This window comes from Odontesthes bonariensis, chromosome 3 (assembly GCF_027942865.1).
Source record: "Odontesthes bonariensis isolate fOdoBon6 chromosome 3, fOdoBon6.hap1, whole genome shotgun sequence".
In the NCBI taxonomy this organism is placed as follows: domain Eukaryota; kingdom Metazoa; phylum Chordata; class Actinopteri; order Atheriniformes; family Atherinopsidae; genus Odontesthes; species Odontesthes bonariensis.
The window spans coordinates 28,658,800-28,676,642 of NC_134508.1; the positions used below are offsets into that span (position 1 = coordinate 28,658,800).

At 38.8% G+C, this 17,843-nt stretch overlaps 1 protein-coding gene across 8 annotated transcripts in view; it reads right to left on the bottom strand.

The window, feature by feature from the left end:
- Positions 1-17,843, bottom strand: part of kif5ab (kinesin family member 5A, b) — a 72,299-nt gene that overhangs the window by 15,526 nt on the left and 38,930 nt on the right. For all 8 annotated transcript variants that reach the window (XM_075461440.1, XM_075461442.1, XM_075461441.1 and 5 more), the window contains 8 exons: positions 14,788-15,023; positions 13,998-14,066; positions 12,472-12,678; positions 5,510-5,656; positions 4,931-5,119; positions 4,270-4,387; positions 2,523-2,587; positions 1,640-1,749 (listed from right to left, as the gene is read on the bottom strand). In XM_075461440.1, coding sequence (XP_075317555.1) covers positions 1,640-1,749; positions 2,523-2,587; positions 4,270-4,387; positions 4,931-5,119; positions 5,510-5,656; positions 12,472-12,678; positions 13,998-14,066; positions 14,788-15,023 — 1,141 coding nt within the window. The remainder of the gene's footprint in view (positions 1-1,639; positions 1,750-2,522; positions 2,588-4,269; positions 4,388-4,930; positions 5,120-5,509; positions 5,657-12,471; positions 12,679-13,997; positions 14,067-14,787; positions 15,024-17,843) is intronic.

Here is a 17,843-nt window from a genome sequence, read left to right on the forward strand (position 1 = left end):
CCACATTTGAATGCTTCTACAATGTAAATCAACTGCATGATTGCTTTTGTCATGACGTCTGTTCCCCCTTAAGACTGATTACCGCCTTTGCGCATCACATGAGAAAATAAATAGTCTGTTCCAAGTGTGAGGCACAAAGCTCCGGTTCAGTGGTGGGTAGCAAAAATGATGAAGAAGCACCACCTCTGGATTCAGGGTTAGGATTTATTTTTGCCTCAAATTCACATCAGAGCTGCACTAGCCAGACAAGCATTTTAACAGACCTTAGGGATACATGATTGACCCAAGTGTGTAATTAGGTCACATCTAAAGCACTGCAATGCCCCATTGAACTACAAAGATGCCACAGCTTTCAAATTTAAAAATGTTCTTGTTCTCTTTTAATTTTCTGACCCTTGCATCTTGGAAGAACATTTAATGTACACCCATTTAACTTATTCTGTTCAAAGGATCTGAAGGGCATCTCTGCTTCTATTTTACATGCGTTACACTTCACTGACATCCACCCATCCATTCATTTTCAAGCCACTTATCCAACGCCAGGCTGTACAAGCCGGATAAGCAGAGCAGCCCCAAACATGTATTCACAAAAAGATTCTCTGCAGCTGCTGCTTTGCTGTTAACAGACACTCCCAGCACAGCAGGGAAATGTACTTTAGTCCTTTGAGGGGGTCTGCCCAGTGGTCTCCTCCCAAACGGTCACGCTTGGTACACGTGGTCAATTCCAGACACCTAAAGAGCCAGCTTTTCACTTAGGCCAAGCCGGGCCAGAAACTCCTCCTCCTGAGGTTCAGCAGTAGCTCAGTTCTAAAGTCCTTCAATATTGCTGTTCCCTCACAATGTAAGCCGCCTACACACATCAATCTCAGCCAATATTGCAACTTCTTGAGAATTCAGCTACTGAGGCAGCGTTATGTATTTCAAATTTAATTATTTGAATACCACTTTAAAGTAAGGCACTGGATAAAACATAAAAAGAAAAAGGAAACTGTGTTTTGAAAAAAACATCCATTTTAAAGGAAACATATTTTGGCCTATTTTTTTCCAATATCCTGAGTTGTTAATGAAGTGTCTGTGGCACACATAGGTCAAAATACCTCAGACACAGTACAAAACTTTCCTTTTAAACCATGAATTTACAGCTCATTACATTATATCTTATTTTAGAGCAAGGAGTGGCTAACTTTATGTTTCCCTCATCTGCAGTTCGATAACAGACAGCTGATACCGATGACTCTTTCAGACACAATCTCACTGCAAGTCATGTTTTGTACTGGCCCAGGTTGTTAAAACACAGCACCAATGATAGGAGGGTGAAAATGTTTACAGAATGTTGCTTAATAATATCTATTATTGATAGATGTTGTAGGCATGTCTGTGTAATTATTTGATGAGTTTCTGGTGTTTAAAATGTTGGTAAGTTGTCTATATCTGAAAATATGTACTGTATAAGGCTACAAAGCCCAGTCTTCAAGGCATAAGTAAATGTGCTTTTACTATGATAATGAGGAGTTCATTACTTAGTGAATTGGTATCTACTCCTACTCCTCTTTTGATGTTGTTGTACATGTTAAGAATGTATGATATGGAGCATTGATTTAGCATCAAACAAAGTGAAGAGTCACAGTGAAGCACTGACTCAGTTAAGTCATCGATGATCTTCTGCTTCTCATTGATTTCGTCTCGAAGGCGGCCAACCTGCTTGCTGTGCGCCTCACGATGTGACTCCATCTGTTGCTCCAGAGCCCTCTGAGATATCAGCAACAAGAAAGAAAAAGAGAGAGACAAATTAAGTATTGACTGACAGCGAGCAGAGAGAGTATTGCGAGGTGAGAACCAAGGGAGGACAAAATGACTAAATAGCAAGGGGAAAAAATTACACACATCAGTGCACATGTGTACATGAAGGGCCACATGGGCACTGAACACTGATACACACTCAACTGTGTCAATACACTGCCACTGAAAATTACTCGGCCAATGAAACTTGAGCGTGTTGCCTGGAAACACAAACAATGACAACAAGAACAACATCATAAAGGCAACTACAAGCAAATAATGAAAACAACAAATACTGCCAGCTGTGGGGGAGTATTCAACAGTAGAAACAGCATCTGTTAACTTGTCTTTGGGAAGTGTTTTATTGCATAATCTTTGGTAAGTGAGTAGCAATTTTAATAGTTGCATTTTTATTCTGCTCAAATGTCGTACTTCCACAAATAAACTATAGCTTATCAAAATATTACCATAGGAATTACGTGATGGTCACAGAAATGTTAATGTACTTTTGGCACATCTTATTATCATAAAAATAGAACAAAACAAACAAACAAAAACATTGTCAAACTATCCTTTTTGTTAGTTGTTGTGTAGCAGAAACACAGCATACTGCGCTGTGAATGCAAAACCATGGATGCAGTCAAAGACAAACATACACATGCACACCTTCAGTTAGCTAAGTGCTGAGGTGGTGTAATAGCGAAATAAGTACACTAAATTGCTCTCAGTGTTGTCATGGTTACCTTTATATCACATGAATTCTGGATAGACGTGTGATTTTCTTCATTGGTCACCTGTGATAGGCTTTCTGAAACAAAAAACAATTTTTACAAGAAAAGACTGAGAGGATGACTGTGGAAGAAACTGACACAAAAACAGTAAAATGAAGTTGACAGTGTGTTACTGCGTACAGCGTAACACACTGATATTGATCAAAAAAGGTGACTGTGACCTGACTTTGACAGCACTGCATTAACAGCTCTTGAGGTTGACAGAGGTCAGCATGATCTAAGTACCTCCTTGCGGGAGATGATATCTGTTTGTAAATTACATCCGTTGTGTCACGCTAACCTGATATCGACTCACTGCAGTTCCTCGTGTTGTATGATGAAATCAGTGAGCTCTGCACTTTGCTCCAGCCAGTGTGTGTTTGGCATGACCTGCAGCACTTTGTGTTACTACTGTAAAGACCGCCTGGCTTGCGTGTCGAGTCGGACCAAAATGAATTTACAAGCTCTTAAATCCAGTAGTTATTTAATGCACTTCTCTGGGACTCCACTGGGGGAATGACTTACATTGCCTCTGGCCTGATTTGTGAATTGTGTCAGCGCACTGGGAGTATCTGCAGTTAGCTGGACCTTGCACAAATTTCATTTGTACTATTAATCATTTGGTGCTGATCTTGTGCAATGCTTATTTACCCTTGTTTTCCTCATTCTCAGCAGGATATAAAAACTTATTGCACAGAACAAATGTTATTGAAGCAAACAAAATAGTTTTTAAAGTAAGTCCTAGTTCTTCTGTGGCGGCGCTAAAACAGAGAAAAGTACATGGCATCTCAAGTCTGCAAATTATCATGATCAGCAACCCAGATGAATCGAAATTTTGTCCTTTGTTCTCAAGTCAGAATAATAATAATATCATTTCAGCCTTTAATTTAATGTGTTCTGAGAAATGTGTTTCTTGTATTCTCTTTGTTTTGCTTTACAGACTATATTGTTAGCTGCCGTGTTGATCTAGTCCAGTTATTATACCATTTCAAGCAAAGTTCAAGGAAACAAATTGCAAATACAATGCAGAATCAATATGAAGTGAAACTTTACTTGATACATTTAGGGTTTGTTATTCAATACAAAAAGCAGATTGTCTTTCGCTTGTGTGTGAATGTGGCCTATAATAGATATGACATGCCTATGAGTAAACCAAACATTGTTTACAGTCATAATCAAAGTTGCAGTCTGCTTCAGCAGAGGACAGTGAGTGATTAGATGAACAAGTTCCACTAATTTTCTTTCTAAATTGTGCAGATTTTTGTCAGGAAACCATAGCTGAATGTTCACTGACTCTTGATGTAGTGACAACCACCTGCATTTGTCTCAGGCTGTTTCAGCGGGCCAGAGGACATGCAAACATAACTGTCTATAACACAAACTGTACTGTAAGGTAAAAGCAGGTTTCCTCAACAACAGTTTTTAGAAGTACACTGATTATACTTCTATTGCCACTCCTCTTTTAAGTTCTGTTGGCAGCATGGTTTTGTAAATGATGGCTGTTGGCCAGCTTACTTTGGTCCAGACAAAACAGGACAGACTGCAGTGAACAAACTGGGATGAATTCAAATGGCCTGATAAGATGATGATGATAAGATGATTTTTCCCTGACAGGTCAGGGATTTTTATGTTTTTTGATGATTATCTGAGTTTCTTTTTCCTCACTGATGTAAAGGATTGATAGAAATACTGCTGGTCCTCAGTTATTGCTTGACTGTACCTTGAGCCTGGAGTTTGGCCAGCTCCTCAGTCAGTAAGTCATAGCTGTCCTCGAGCTGTCTCTTCTTCAGCTCCACACTCTGCATGTACTCCGTAAGAGAGCTGATCTTTGCCTGATGCTGAAAATCACAACCAACATCAGAGATGTAGAAAGAGCACAAACCTCACCTTCAATAACACAACACCAAATACAAGATGTCTTTTTCTTCTTGGCTGAAGGAATATAGTCGAAAACATTCATTTTTGTCACTTTCAAAGAATTTAGTTTAAACCACAAAATCAGTCAAACAGCATGGCTTCATAAAACCTTATGTAACCCTATAAAACAGGCAATACTTTGAGACAGAGCAGTGTGCCCAAAGAAAGATTCCTGTGCACTGAAATATAAAATCTCCATAAACAGCTAAATGATGCTTTAAAGCATACAGCTCTTCATAAAAGTAATTTGCATCACACAAAGGAGTACACAGCTACGGGGGATGGTAATTACATTGATAAAGACGAGTGTGCTTAAGAGTTATTGTGATGATCATTAATATTTTGCACTGGGAGGTTTCAGTCTCTATTTTTATTTCCTTCTGGTAAAACAAATTTCTTTCCCACACCAGATGTCTTTTTATTTTTCCAGATATCTAAGCAAATACCAGCTTCTGAATCTTCACCTGTGAGATCAGGAGGTGACACGACGACTGCTCTCTGCTCGTCTCCTCCATCTTGCGGTGACACTCCGTTTGAAGGCTCTCAAGTTGCCGGCAACGCTTTACCATGGACTTTACCTCTGACTTTATTTTGCTGATGTAGAGACGAGCGACCGTGAACTCCTCCTCAATCACACCGGTAATCTCCATGGGCTGGAGATGAATAAGGTAAAGAGAAGGAAAGACGAGTGAAAGAGTAGTAGAGTCAATATTTGATCAAGATTGAGTGGGGGCAATTCAAAGACAGCTGGGAAATGAAAGCGGAAGAGAGGGAGAAATCTTAGACTTTCTGGCACCTTGTGCTCATAATCATTAGGTTAACAGCACCATTTAGAAGATGCTATGACAGCTGCCCTGAAACGGTCTGAAGAGTATGAAGGAAATACACAGATGAATCTAAATATTACAGATGAAGATGGAAATATAAATCATCCTTGGATTTTATATTCAAGACATTTTAGTGTAGCAGAAAAGGATGAGAAATTCAAATTTTCCTTGGCAAAGTTCATATGACTCTAAATGTGTATTTTCTGCTCCACTCACCAGCTTGATTTCCCTGTTTCCAACAATGATGCTGAACTCACGCAGGTCCCTCATGAGCCCATTGAGAATCTCAGCGATGCGTTTTCTTTGGTGGCTGCTAACTTCCTGGATACGGGACAGCTCCGCCTCTAAAGTCCTGAGGTGGGCCTGTGGGACAAGAGGAGGGAAACAAGGGAGTGAGTAGAGAAAAACAAGAGGTGTTTGGGGAGAGAAATTAAAAAAGATAGGAAAGAGAGGAAATCTGTTGGAAAGAGGATGAGAAGAAAAATGCCATAAGGGACACAGAAGACTGTGGTTTAAGGCTGTTTTAACCTGAGCACACCAGCACTGGAAGGAACATTTACTTTTTATGCTTTATTTGAGATACAGTGTGCAATGTAGAAAATACTAAAAGTACATAAGTATCAGCAGATAAGAGTAGTTAAAGTAGTTTATCAAAGTTAAAAGGCATGCTTGGTAATTGAGACCAAAACAAAACCCGACACACACTATATTAGATTATTAGATTAGTCATGCTGAAGCTCCTGATACTTGAGATGATCACAAAAAGTAGAATTACAAAGTCCTATCAACAAATGCGTTTACAGTTTTTTTTTCTCAACAGTGATTTTTTTGTTCGACATTGAATCATTTGCAAATCTGTTAAAAATAAGATACAATGTTTATGTAAAATATCTGAAGTAAAAGTGACAGAACTGCATCGGCTCAATCTTTAATGAATAATAAGTTGTCTTTTGAAAATGTATCCATTGTGTAAAAACCTACTCTTAAGAGTAACTCATTAATAAAGCTTTTTGAATAAGCGTAGTGGAACAGAAAGTACCATATTTTCCTGAGTTGGAGTGGAAACACAAAATAATAACATAAATCTGAAATATTCAAGTGAAGTACAAGTACTTCAAACTTGTCTTTACTACTGTTGGTTAAGTGTACTTAGTTACTTTCTAGCAGTGAGAGTGCATACTTTAACTTCTGACCTTATATAAGAAATAAAAGCAGCAAAACAAAATTGCAAATCAATAAAACTACAGAGATGGGTGTTGATAGAATCAGCAGTGGATGAAGGGATCTGGAAGAGTGAATGTTGCAGCTTACTTTGGCATCTCCCATTTTGTACATCAGAGAACTAGAACATGTTGTAACCCGAATAACTCAAACACAATGCACCAATTTTGGTTCAAACAATACCCTGATGTATATGACAAAACAAAAGGTGCTGCGATTCATTACACTTTTTTACACTTTTCCTTTTTTAGCTGACATTTAAGATCATTAGCACGGGCAAGAGAAGCGTGAAATGAAGAAAACCTTCACTTTTGTTCAGGGTCATCAACAGGATAAGAGCTACATCGTTGTTCTTCCATCTTCTTGTAAGAGGGCCCGACATCAGGAGAGCTGGGAAACATTTGATTCTCAGATTATTCGACTGGAGACATGAAATGAGGAATTTCTGCCTGCATGATGGATTCTTTTTGGACTGTGATTGTGCAAATCTCACAAGAATCCAGCTGGCTCAGAAGATGAAAACTCTTCCCAAAGTCTTTTAAGCCCACAAGTTTTCAAAAACACGACGAGGCATTACAACATGCTCGTTACAGTTCTTGCTCTCAATTTAGAGGTTAACTGTGAGACTGACAAACAAGACAGAATAAAATATAATACGAATTTTCATTTTTACCGGATCTTACAGGATACAGGTTTGCAGAAAACATTGAAGGTGTTTCAGTTTAGAAGACATTTTCCCAGAGAAATAAGGAATTCAGCTCTTTTTTGATGGCACTTTTGACCTTTTCTTCTGCCTTAAATACAGTAACATTCACTATTTTATCCATTTCTCCATTTCATCTCTACCACTACCAAAAGACGGGTGGTTGAAAGGTCATGAAACATTTTTGTTTAGTTTAATAAAGATTTATGAAGATACAGTGACAAGAAGACCATTGAATGGATTGATGAGTTAATCAATATGACGGAAAGGGACTCAAGGCACTCTGATGAATGCCATTGACTGTGAGTGATGACATAGCCTATTGCAGAGGAAGAGGGAAGTTTCCACTGAAAACAGAGATGAAGAAATCTGAGAGTGGAATGATGAATCGACTCTACGGCACCGTTCTTTTAGGTCAGTGTCCCAGTTCTACTGTACATCAAGATGATTCTAAAAACTTCAAAGCTGCACATTATCAAAAGTAGTCCTAATGATCCAAAATTAAGTTGAGGAGAACCCCGGAGAGGCTGAAGTTACGTGATTTTTGTTCCATCTCTTTATCTTGAGTTCACTTATATGGAAATCTTTGGTTTGGTATCACATCTTGTCAGACTGCCAGGTGGCATCCCTGAGAAGGAGTCCTGTCAGGTGAGATGCGTGGGCAGAACAGACAGAGAAGTTGTGCTAAGTGAAATGATCGAGGACGAATGGCAGTGTCAGTGGGTTTCGCGGACTAAATTGTGCAGTGAGTCGTTATACTGTCAAGTCCTCTCATCAGTTTTTGAACCAGCTTCTGAGGAAGACTCAAGCCGCATTCAGACAGAGCAGTTCTAAGAACGCAGTTCTAAGAACGCAGTTCTAAGAACGCAGTTCTAAGAAACGCAGTTCTAAGAACGCAGTTCTAAGAACGCAGTTCTAAGAAACGCAGTTCTAAGAACGCAGTTCTAAGAAACGCAGTTCTAAGAACGCAGTTCTAAGAACGCAGTTCTAAGAACGCAGTTCTAAGAACGCAGTTCTAAGAACGGTCCTCCTCGAATTTCGTACTGATAACTGTCCTTCCCCAGCGGAACTGTTTCAGTTTGCATTCGCACATGAGTTGGGACCAGATAGAGACTGATGGGACGTAACCGTCTGCGACAGTGACGTGTTACTTTAGCGCCACATTCAACAACAAAACAAAACAAAACAAAACAAAACAAAACAAAACAAAACCCACGAAAAGTAAGGAGAGAAGAAAAAAACACCACAAAGAAGCTAATATGGAGAGCTAGGAGGCCACCGTGTTCATGGTCTGCATGACGGTGATATTAATCATGGACGATCACATCAGGCGTCTAATATCGAGGCTGGAAGAGCACACAGAGAGTCAGGAGACGAAGAATCGAGCGCAGACGATACTTCTTGGTTTCATGAAGGAGAGCAGAGCGCCGCAGACAAAGGAGACGACGTGTAAGTTTAACTTATTAAACACGCGCAGGTTGTGTCCGTGTCGTATGAGTAAACATTTCAGCCGTGACAGCATGACAAAGAGCGTAGCTACCGACCACCAAACACCTCCGTCAGATGTGTTCCTATAGAACCCAGAAAAGACCCGACCTCCGAGAAGGAGCTGAAATGGTTATTGGAACTGAGGGCCATGGTCCTGAGTTCCTGTATGTGCGAATGCGGGAAAAAACGGCCCCATGGATTAAAAGGTTATAGGAACTGCCAAAGGTTCCTACAGTGCGAATGCAGCTATAGTCGGAGAGGGCGGCCCTTTGGCAGAACAAAAAACAGTGCATGAAATATTGAAGGAAAGAATTAATAATGGCACACTCGGTTGACTGAGTAAGTCAAGATAACTGTATTTATGTTTGACCAGTTTTGCCAGTGTTATCTTATCAATTATCTAATGTTCAACAATATCTTTTTATATTTTTACTTCCTTATCATACAAATAGATTAACAGTAACTTTAAAATGTCCTAAATGTATGCAGACATAATTAAAAATGGTCTGTTTTCTTTAGTATTATAGTAATCTGGTGAGTGTAATAGAACTGCTAATGATAATGAGTTCAAATAGCAGATCACAGTATCACTAGTCATGATTAAACTACAATCAAAAGTAGTAGGTAGTGTTTGGTTGAACACTCAAAAACTCCATCAGGATTGTGTGGACGTGGTTTGACTGACAGCTTAATGCTAACTGAACTTAATCCTCGGAATATATATGATACGTTATTATGTGTAATTCCTTTTTAGGTTTATTTTGAGTATACTTAATGTGCAACTTTTGGTTAATGCTATTCACAAAGTATATACATAACAATTTGTAGAAATATGTGTTTGATAATTCACTTCAATTGAATGTATTTTTTGTTACGTAAATGCAGAAACTCAGAAGGAAAAGTGGTCACTTACTGCTTACTTTTTTCATTTTTCATAACATGGGGGAGTGTCTCTGCTTCAATTGACTTTTGCAGTTGGGATGAACTTAGATGGTGTTATTGTGATTTTAAAACTGTGAGTTATTGTGTTAGTGAAGGTTGCTCAAACTCCATCCTTTCAGGACATGAGTCCACAGTTATCCTGACTCAAAGAAGCTTTCCTGCCTGGATGCAATTTGTTCTGGTGAAGTGAAGGCACTTCAGGGACACTTCTTTAATTACAAATGTGACCACGAGCACCAATCTTTTTAGACAGGAGGATTATGCACATCAAGATTTTATTGGGCATTTTAGAGTGATGCTGAAGCCAGAAACAAGTGAGACTGATAACAGACAGCGATTTCCCCAATGCAGCCACATCAGCCCCTACCATCTGTAGCAGCCTGCCAGGACACCCGTGTATGAAACCGGCGGCTCGACAGAGACAGAGCGATGAGAAATCCAACTCAACAAAGGCTGGAGCTGTTCACTTTTGTCTTTCCTTTCTGTCTTGATTTATGATTCATCTCCTGCTCTAACATAAAAAAAAATGGTAGGATTACTTTGTTATACAGTGTATGAAATGACTCGCTGATCCTTTAGCATTAGGTTGTGTTTATCACTTAATATGTTTTAAAATGTCAGCTGTAGTTTTGTTACACTCTAGTATGTGACAGCAAACATTACAATACAATGAACACAATGTTAACAATCATAAACCGATGCCATCCGCAGTCGTCGTCACGCCACCAATTGAGTTCTTTCTGATGGCCGTCTTACTAACTGTCACGCCATGGGACTTATGTTTTTAGTTATCATGTTTTAGGTTACATTTTGGTTTTTAGTCTATGTCATGTGTTTTGCCATTGTTTTTCCCCTCACTTCCCTCACTCAGTTAATTAGTTCATTCCCCTCACCTGTCTGTCATTGACCAGCTGCACCTTGTCACCAATCACTCCATATTTAGTTTCCAGTCTCCCCTCTCAGTGTGTCGGATCTTTGCCTTCGTTTCACACCTTACTTTGTTGTTTGCCATGATACCTGTACTGTCCATGATATTCGTCGTTACCCAAGCTAAGTATTTATTTATTTATTCCCATGCCATGCCAAGTCCTTTTGTTTGTTTTGTACAGTTAGTCTTTTGAATCCGGCTCAGCCGCGCTTTTTGTTTGTACTTTGTTTTTTGTGAATTAAACCAAGTTTTCTTTTTAAGTCCGCATCCGTGTCCTACCTTTTACCTCCCCACACCTAAACCTGACAACTGACGGCTGTGGTCTGTCCGGTGTATTTACATCTACGACCTCACCAGCATCAAAACTGAGGGAATCCATATATTTTATGGTTAAATTCGTCCTCACTTGGCTGCTCTCCCTTTTGCGAGGTCACTGCTGAGCTGTGTTTTATACAGAGTACAAAGTTCCAATTCTAAATCAGCTCTAAATTTAATTAGATTGGTGCATAAAGACAATTTGGTTTTTTTCCCCCAAAAAGCCTACAGTTTTCTTGCTGTATGTTCATAACTTGGTTTTTAACTTGCAACACGCACTTTAAGGAGCTGACTGAAAGAGCATATTTTGGATTGTTTTATCATTCAAAATATTACAGCTTCAAACAACCACTTACTGAAAGTAATTAACTGAAGTATATAGGCTATTAGTGGACTGACATTATGTATATTTACAGTTAAGTTTAACCTTTCTTTGCATTCATAGTTTTGATTAATCCCCACAAGTAAAAATAAATGAAAATCCATGGCCAGCATTGGGATTAACACATTAAAAAGTACAACAATTCTTCAACCTGTAACCTGTATTAAATTATGCTCTTAAGCCTGATGTAACGTCTGCTGTAAAAGGGTTTCTTTTCTTTTCTTTTCCCTAGCAGAGTTAAAACGGGGCTTGTCATCAGTCAAACAATCTGCACTCATGAGTTAGCGTGTGGGGGAGTCGCCTGACAGAAAGCACAATTTTATGATGATAAATAACAGTTATCTGTTGGTAGTGTTTAATCAACTGTTAACTGTTCATTTACATGAGAATATATATCACTGTGATGTACAATCATTAGGAAATACTGTAAGATATACAGCAGTTGCAGCTACATGGTAAATTTGTGGTAGGTTTGGTTTTATTAATAAATGTCCTAATTAATAAATCATAACTTCATTTATTAAAACTATCAAAGGATTTATAGGTAAACAACACCAGATTTTACTAACTAAACGTCATCTTTGGCAGCACTGACTGCTTCTATCGTGTAAACAAGCTAATCAATGAAAATCACAATGATTTAAGTATTTATTAAGAAGAGTCAATACTGTACCCTCGGTGGCTGCCAGTAACAGCAGTTTTCAGATCATTTTTGGGTTTTCTTCTAAGAATCTGTTCATCACCACAGGTAGTTGTAAAAATAAATGATCTTACCTTTCCTTTCATGGAAATCTAATTTTCTCAATATCTCTCAAATTCAACTTTGATTTAGTTGTTGTACGTTCTTTTCAGATTGGGGCTTGACAGATTTCATAACTAATTTCAAGACCACCCTTTGTCTCCTCATTTTTGCTTTCATTTTTATCCTCTCTCCTCCTTTTTGTTTTTTTCCCAGATTTAAGCCACATGATTGAAACGCGAGCCTCCAGAAAGTAGACAGCTTTCATTTTCATTTTTATCCTCTCTTAGTTGTTGTACGTTCTTTTCAGATTGGGGCTGGACAGATTTCATAACTAATTTCAAGACCACCCTTTGTCTCCTCATCTTAGCTTTCATTTTTATACTCTCTCCTCCTTTTTGTTTTTTTCCCAGATTTAAGCCACATGATTGAAACGCGAGCCTCCAGAAAGTAGACTCACCATCTTTTTAGCGAGTTCCTCTGCGAGGAGCTTGTTCTGTATGCTCTTCTCCTCAACCTCCAGGCTCTTCTGGTCGTAGTTTACTGCCAGCTCCTCCAGGGCCTGAAGGACCTCCTTCACCTCTGCCTTAGCAGAATCATTCTCTGTCTGCAGTCTGCCGAGCTCCGACTGTATCTTCTCGCTGTCACCCCTGGATGATGCTAGAAGCTGAAGGACACAGAGATTCAGCTAAATATGAACTATGAAATTAGAAAGATTTGTTTGAAAGAAAAGGAAAATAGATTGTCAGCTCTTAAGCCCCTTCTTATTCAGTTCGCTCTTGGTTTTGATAAAACATGATCGTATTTTTCATCCTGGTCTCCTGGAAATAATTGATACGTTTACAAACCCTATACACAATATGAGTGTAACTGAACAGATGAAACACATTTTAAATATTTATGTTAGATGATGAACATAAATTGTTCGAACGGATTTTATTTTGCCACCATGGTGTTTGTTGAACTGCTGCCTCCCACTGAGGGTCATATCCTTGAATGGCTGTCATTAAATGTAGATGTTGCTCCTCCCAGGGTTCCTGCGTATTTACACAAGCACACAGCGTCTGTTTGAACCAATGGATGTAACTCCATCAGTCTGTGGCTCAGTGGTTATCATTTTTGTAGGGTCAGCACAGCAGGACCCTTTTAGAATATGAATGAACAAATTTAGCAAATGTGGAGACTTTTTTCTTATTTATGTACTACAAACCAAAGCCTGCTTTAGGTTGTGTCACCTCTAATATAAAGACATACTGTTAAAACTTACAGAAATGACCTTTTTAAAAAAATTATTCTATTTTTTGGGCTTTTATGCATTTAATGGACAGGACAGTTGAAGAGAGGCAGGAAACAGGGGGCAGAGAGAGGGGGACATGCAACAAAGAGCTGTCCGATGCGGGACTCGAACCGGGGCCAGCTGCAGGGAGGACTGTAGCCTCTGTACATGGGGCGTCTGCTCAACCCACTATGCAGGCGCCCCATGGCTACCCACTTAAACCATATCCCGTTAAATGAAGGATCATTAAACTGACACAACTGGTGTAATCAAGCTCACCAATAAGAGATGGAATCACATATCAGATCACTAGGGGCATTATACTTATTTGTTTGGCAGACTCCTTAAAAAAGGAGTGAATTAAATAATGTGTGACAAAATGAACATTAACTGCAGTAACTGAACATCAAGCTCCAGTCCTTCATCTGTCTTTGTATTGATTCTTCTCTGAATAACTTGTACTAAGCAGCCACACTTACACTTACATACACTAACGATTAAGCAAAGACATTTTAATTTCCTCGAGTGGTTTCTGGCATCTGAAAAGGATTGTTTTTCCATTTCATTCATCTCAAGGGCAGGATAAGAAAAGCCTTTCACAGCTAACGCCTATTTAAACTGTGACTTACGCTGGCTCATTTGCAGGAACTGCAGCCCTCTGTGAGCTGTTTAACCTAACTGTTGAAAGGATGTAAAACCAGATCTCTTACCTCCTCCTGGTCGAGCATCTGCTCCTTCAGCTTCTCAACCATCTGGCTCTGATGGTTGATCTCATCATCCTTCAGTGGGACAGATTTGCAGTGGTATATATTACTGCATGCACACTTGTACAGTAGGCACTTATGGGCCCTGTGTCTGATCACAACTAGACATTTTCAGCAAGGTTATACTTAAGTGCAAAAAATATACAATATGGAGTAGTGTGAATACAATCAAAGCTAAATGCCACCTTTACCCAGACATGCCGTACGTAATATCATTGTTGCATCAAATCTATTATGTCCGGTATACTACATTAGTATGAAAAAATAAACTGTATGCATTCTGGTGGATTAATCTACATGTAGTACACTCAGAAATGTATAAATATGTAAAAACATTTAAGGCATCATATTGATTCTCATTTACATTATACAGAAAAACACAAAAAAACCCACAAAAATTGATGCTAATGATTCTGCATATATAAAAGACTATCTATTGATGAAAGCACTATTATGGAACAGAATTGTAGAGCATAATAAACGTGTCGAATCTGGTCTGTTACATAAATGAAAGCTTTGCTGCTTGTCAAAATTAAAGATTGCTTCTGTATTTCCCTATCATATCCATTCCTTAGAGTTGCAACATTAGCCACTAACTACATGATTCAATGAATAATACATGTACAATATGCTGTTTGTATTAATGTGTGCTTACTATTACCCAAATCTCAGATATGGTATGTAACCAGCTCTACGCTCATGTACTAATGGTCCTCATGCTGCATCCATTCATCACCTTATCATCCAGCTGCTTGTAAAGCTTGCGGATCTCTTCCTCATACTTTTGCCGCTCCTCCTCAGAGATGTGAACCACGATGGAGGAGGCTATGGAGCACGGGGTGCAGGGAGTGCAGGGAGTGCAGGGAGTGCAGGGGCTGCATCTATCAAGAGCAGCCTCCTTAGAATCTGGGGGCATGAATTGAGTATCCTTCTGTTCTTCACTCAGCTGACCCAGCACAACGGCATTCTCACCTAGAGATGGAGAACAAAATATTTGTTATTGTTGTTAATGTGTTCATCTCTTATCTCTAGCAAATCCAAGCCTAAGGATTAAAGCACAAAAAAAAGACATTAGTAGGTATATACTCAGCATACTCTGCCCTTACCTCTGAATGCATTTAGATATTCAGTAAGAGGTCCTTCACAGCCTTTAATGCCCTTTTTGCACTTCACTAAAAATTGTCACCAAATGCTTGTTCATTGGAAAACCATTTGGGTTTCTCTCAATGTAAAAAGTCCTGAGACAAGATGACCAAGCGTTTGCAGTCACTGCAACTGAATTGTGGAAAAGCTTACCTCTTTATATTAGATCTGCTCACTGCTTTTGAGCAATTCAAATCATTACCAAAGACTTCTCTTTTTCTCAGCCTTCCTTTCTCATAGAGCAATTTTATCATCATGATGTAATATCTATTGTGTTTTATGGTTGTTGTATTCTTATACAGTGAAGCACTCTGGCCAGCCTCGATTGTTTTTAAATGTACTATACAAATAAAAGAGATTTGACTTGACTTGAGATGAAATGACTTGATTTGGTGCAATAGAGAAAAAAAGACCAAAAGAAAAGAATTAAACTGAATATGGCATGGAACGAACAGAAAAAGGTTGATAGTGACTTTGGATTTCAATGTTTTTTAATGTTTTTTACACCTTTCAGCATCAAGGGGTTTGTGATTAGTCTCTAGAAATATAGCCTGCTTAATTGAAAAGCAAAAACTATCACAAAAGATATTTCCCTATTTCCCCTATTTCCCCCAAATAAGCATAAATTGACATGGCAATCCATTCTTAACTCCAAGTCCAAACTTTTGTGTTGGTTATGCTAATTATGGGGACCTACTATTTTAATTTCCTGCTCTATATTTCTATTTTGGGACTCCACTAGAGTTGCCTTGCGTGATTCACAGCTCAAATACTGACACTTTATGCACCCCCCCGAGTCTATCCGCTGTCTGAAGCAAGCTGTTTTAGCTCCTGTCTCTTTGAGCATTCAGCGTATTTGAAGTGGCGTGCTATTTATACACAGCTTCATGATGTCACGTTGCTTCGTGTGTGGTTAAATGGCTCTTCTCCGTTTTTTCTTTGTCATTGCTGACTCTTTAAAGAAGGCTTTTCTACATCTGCTCAGATTATTTAAAGAAATTATCAATGAGGTGAATAATGCAATTCATCTCGTTGCAATGCAATATTTGAATGGGCATCCTTGGTAGCTGGCATTTAAGAGGATGTTAACCTTACGAGCAATCTCACCGCCAAGCAGGTCTGCTTCTCTAGCTCAAGGTGAGCTGATCAACAAAAGAATCTGCCAAATTAAGTATAATTAAAACATCTGTCTCTCCATTGCCCCCAGCAGAGGATCTCCACTCCAGAGTGGAAGGAAATTCATATTTAGCTGAATTAGCAGAAAGAGACAGTTGCTCCTCTCCACTGGCTAGCCTTGACAAAACGGTTTGATAATGTTGTGGAAGATGGCGGTCAACAGCACCCACCTTTAGGGAGTTCTGTCTAAAATGGGCAGCAATTGAAGAGACTATGAAAGGGAAATGTGGGTGAAGATGTTGTCAAAATGATCTATTAGGAAATTAAAAACACTAAATTGAGAGCACTACAGGGAAGAAGAGAGTCCGAAGAAAGATTGTGTGTGTGCACAGAAGAATGAGAGCAAGTGCATGGATGAGGCATTCCAAGTAATTATTTTCACTGATAGATGCTCGATAAAGATGTGTTACAATTTGTTTAAAATTCAGGTCAACTGCTGAGGGAGTTGTCTTCGACTCAGACAAGATTCGATACACGACTTGAATATTAAATGATCAATACCAGCGAGAGCACTGACATTTAAAACATTCAACGGAAGAAGGAGATGTGTGTGCACGAGAGTGTGCCCATGATTAAGAGTAAATGTGTGTTTACAGCGCCTAACACACTTGTTTTTTGAGTGCACGTTAACACGGATGAGTGAATGTGTGTGTCTGTGTGCTGATATGCGAGAACATTACTGTAAGTTCTGATGTGTGATGAGCCCTCGTTGCTGTGAGGAATATTAAAACATAAAGATTCATAAAACATAAGGCCTGTCATATTGGCTGCTTTCTGTACAATGTGATGAGATAGAGCAAAATTCTAAAAAAAAGCTAAATGAAATAGAAATAGTCAGAAAACAACCTTTATGTGTTTTGGGTCCAATCGCTCTGTTTGGGCGCACTCCTTCTATATCTCTACTGGCAGGTTTTTAGATAAGCTCAAATCAAATCCGCACTGACGTGGAAAAAAAGAGTAATGTCTGCCAAGTGGGGAAAATTTCATTTCGGCTGGTGAACAATCTTCCACAAATGAAAATAGGCTGGTACAGGGAAATTTACTATACTCGTTCTTCTATGGACACAGTATATTCTTGACTGTCATCTGTCTGCAGAAAAAGCTTTTCACCAGCAAATACCACATTTTTATTTTCACTCATCATTATCTTACAATCATATCAATCAATATGAAAATAATCTTATCTTTAAATTATCCATGATTCTACATTCAATGGAAGAAGGGAACACGACAGGAGGAAAGGGAAAAAACCTGGGAATTACTTATGGCATGATGGACTTTACAAATGGGATTTGGGATGGTGAGCACTCCAGCCAGAAATATATTCAAAACTGAATGAAATAAAATAAAATTCAAGGATTAGAATGCATGAAACAGAATCTGAAGGTTTGAATGAAATAATAATAAACCTCTCTGACAAACCTTAAGAATATAGAGAGTGTTTCTAAAGTAAAGATTTCTAACAGAGAGGGA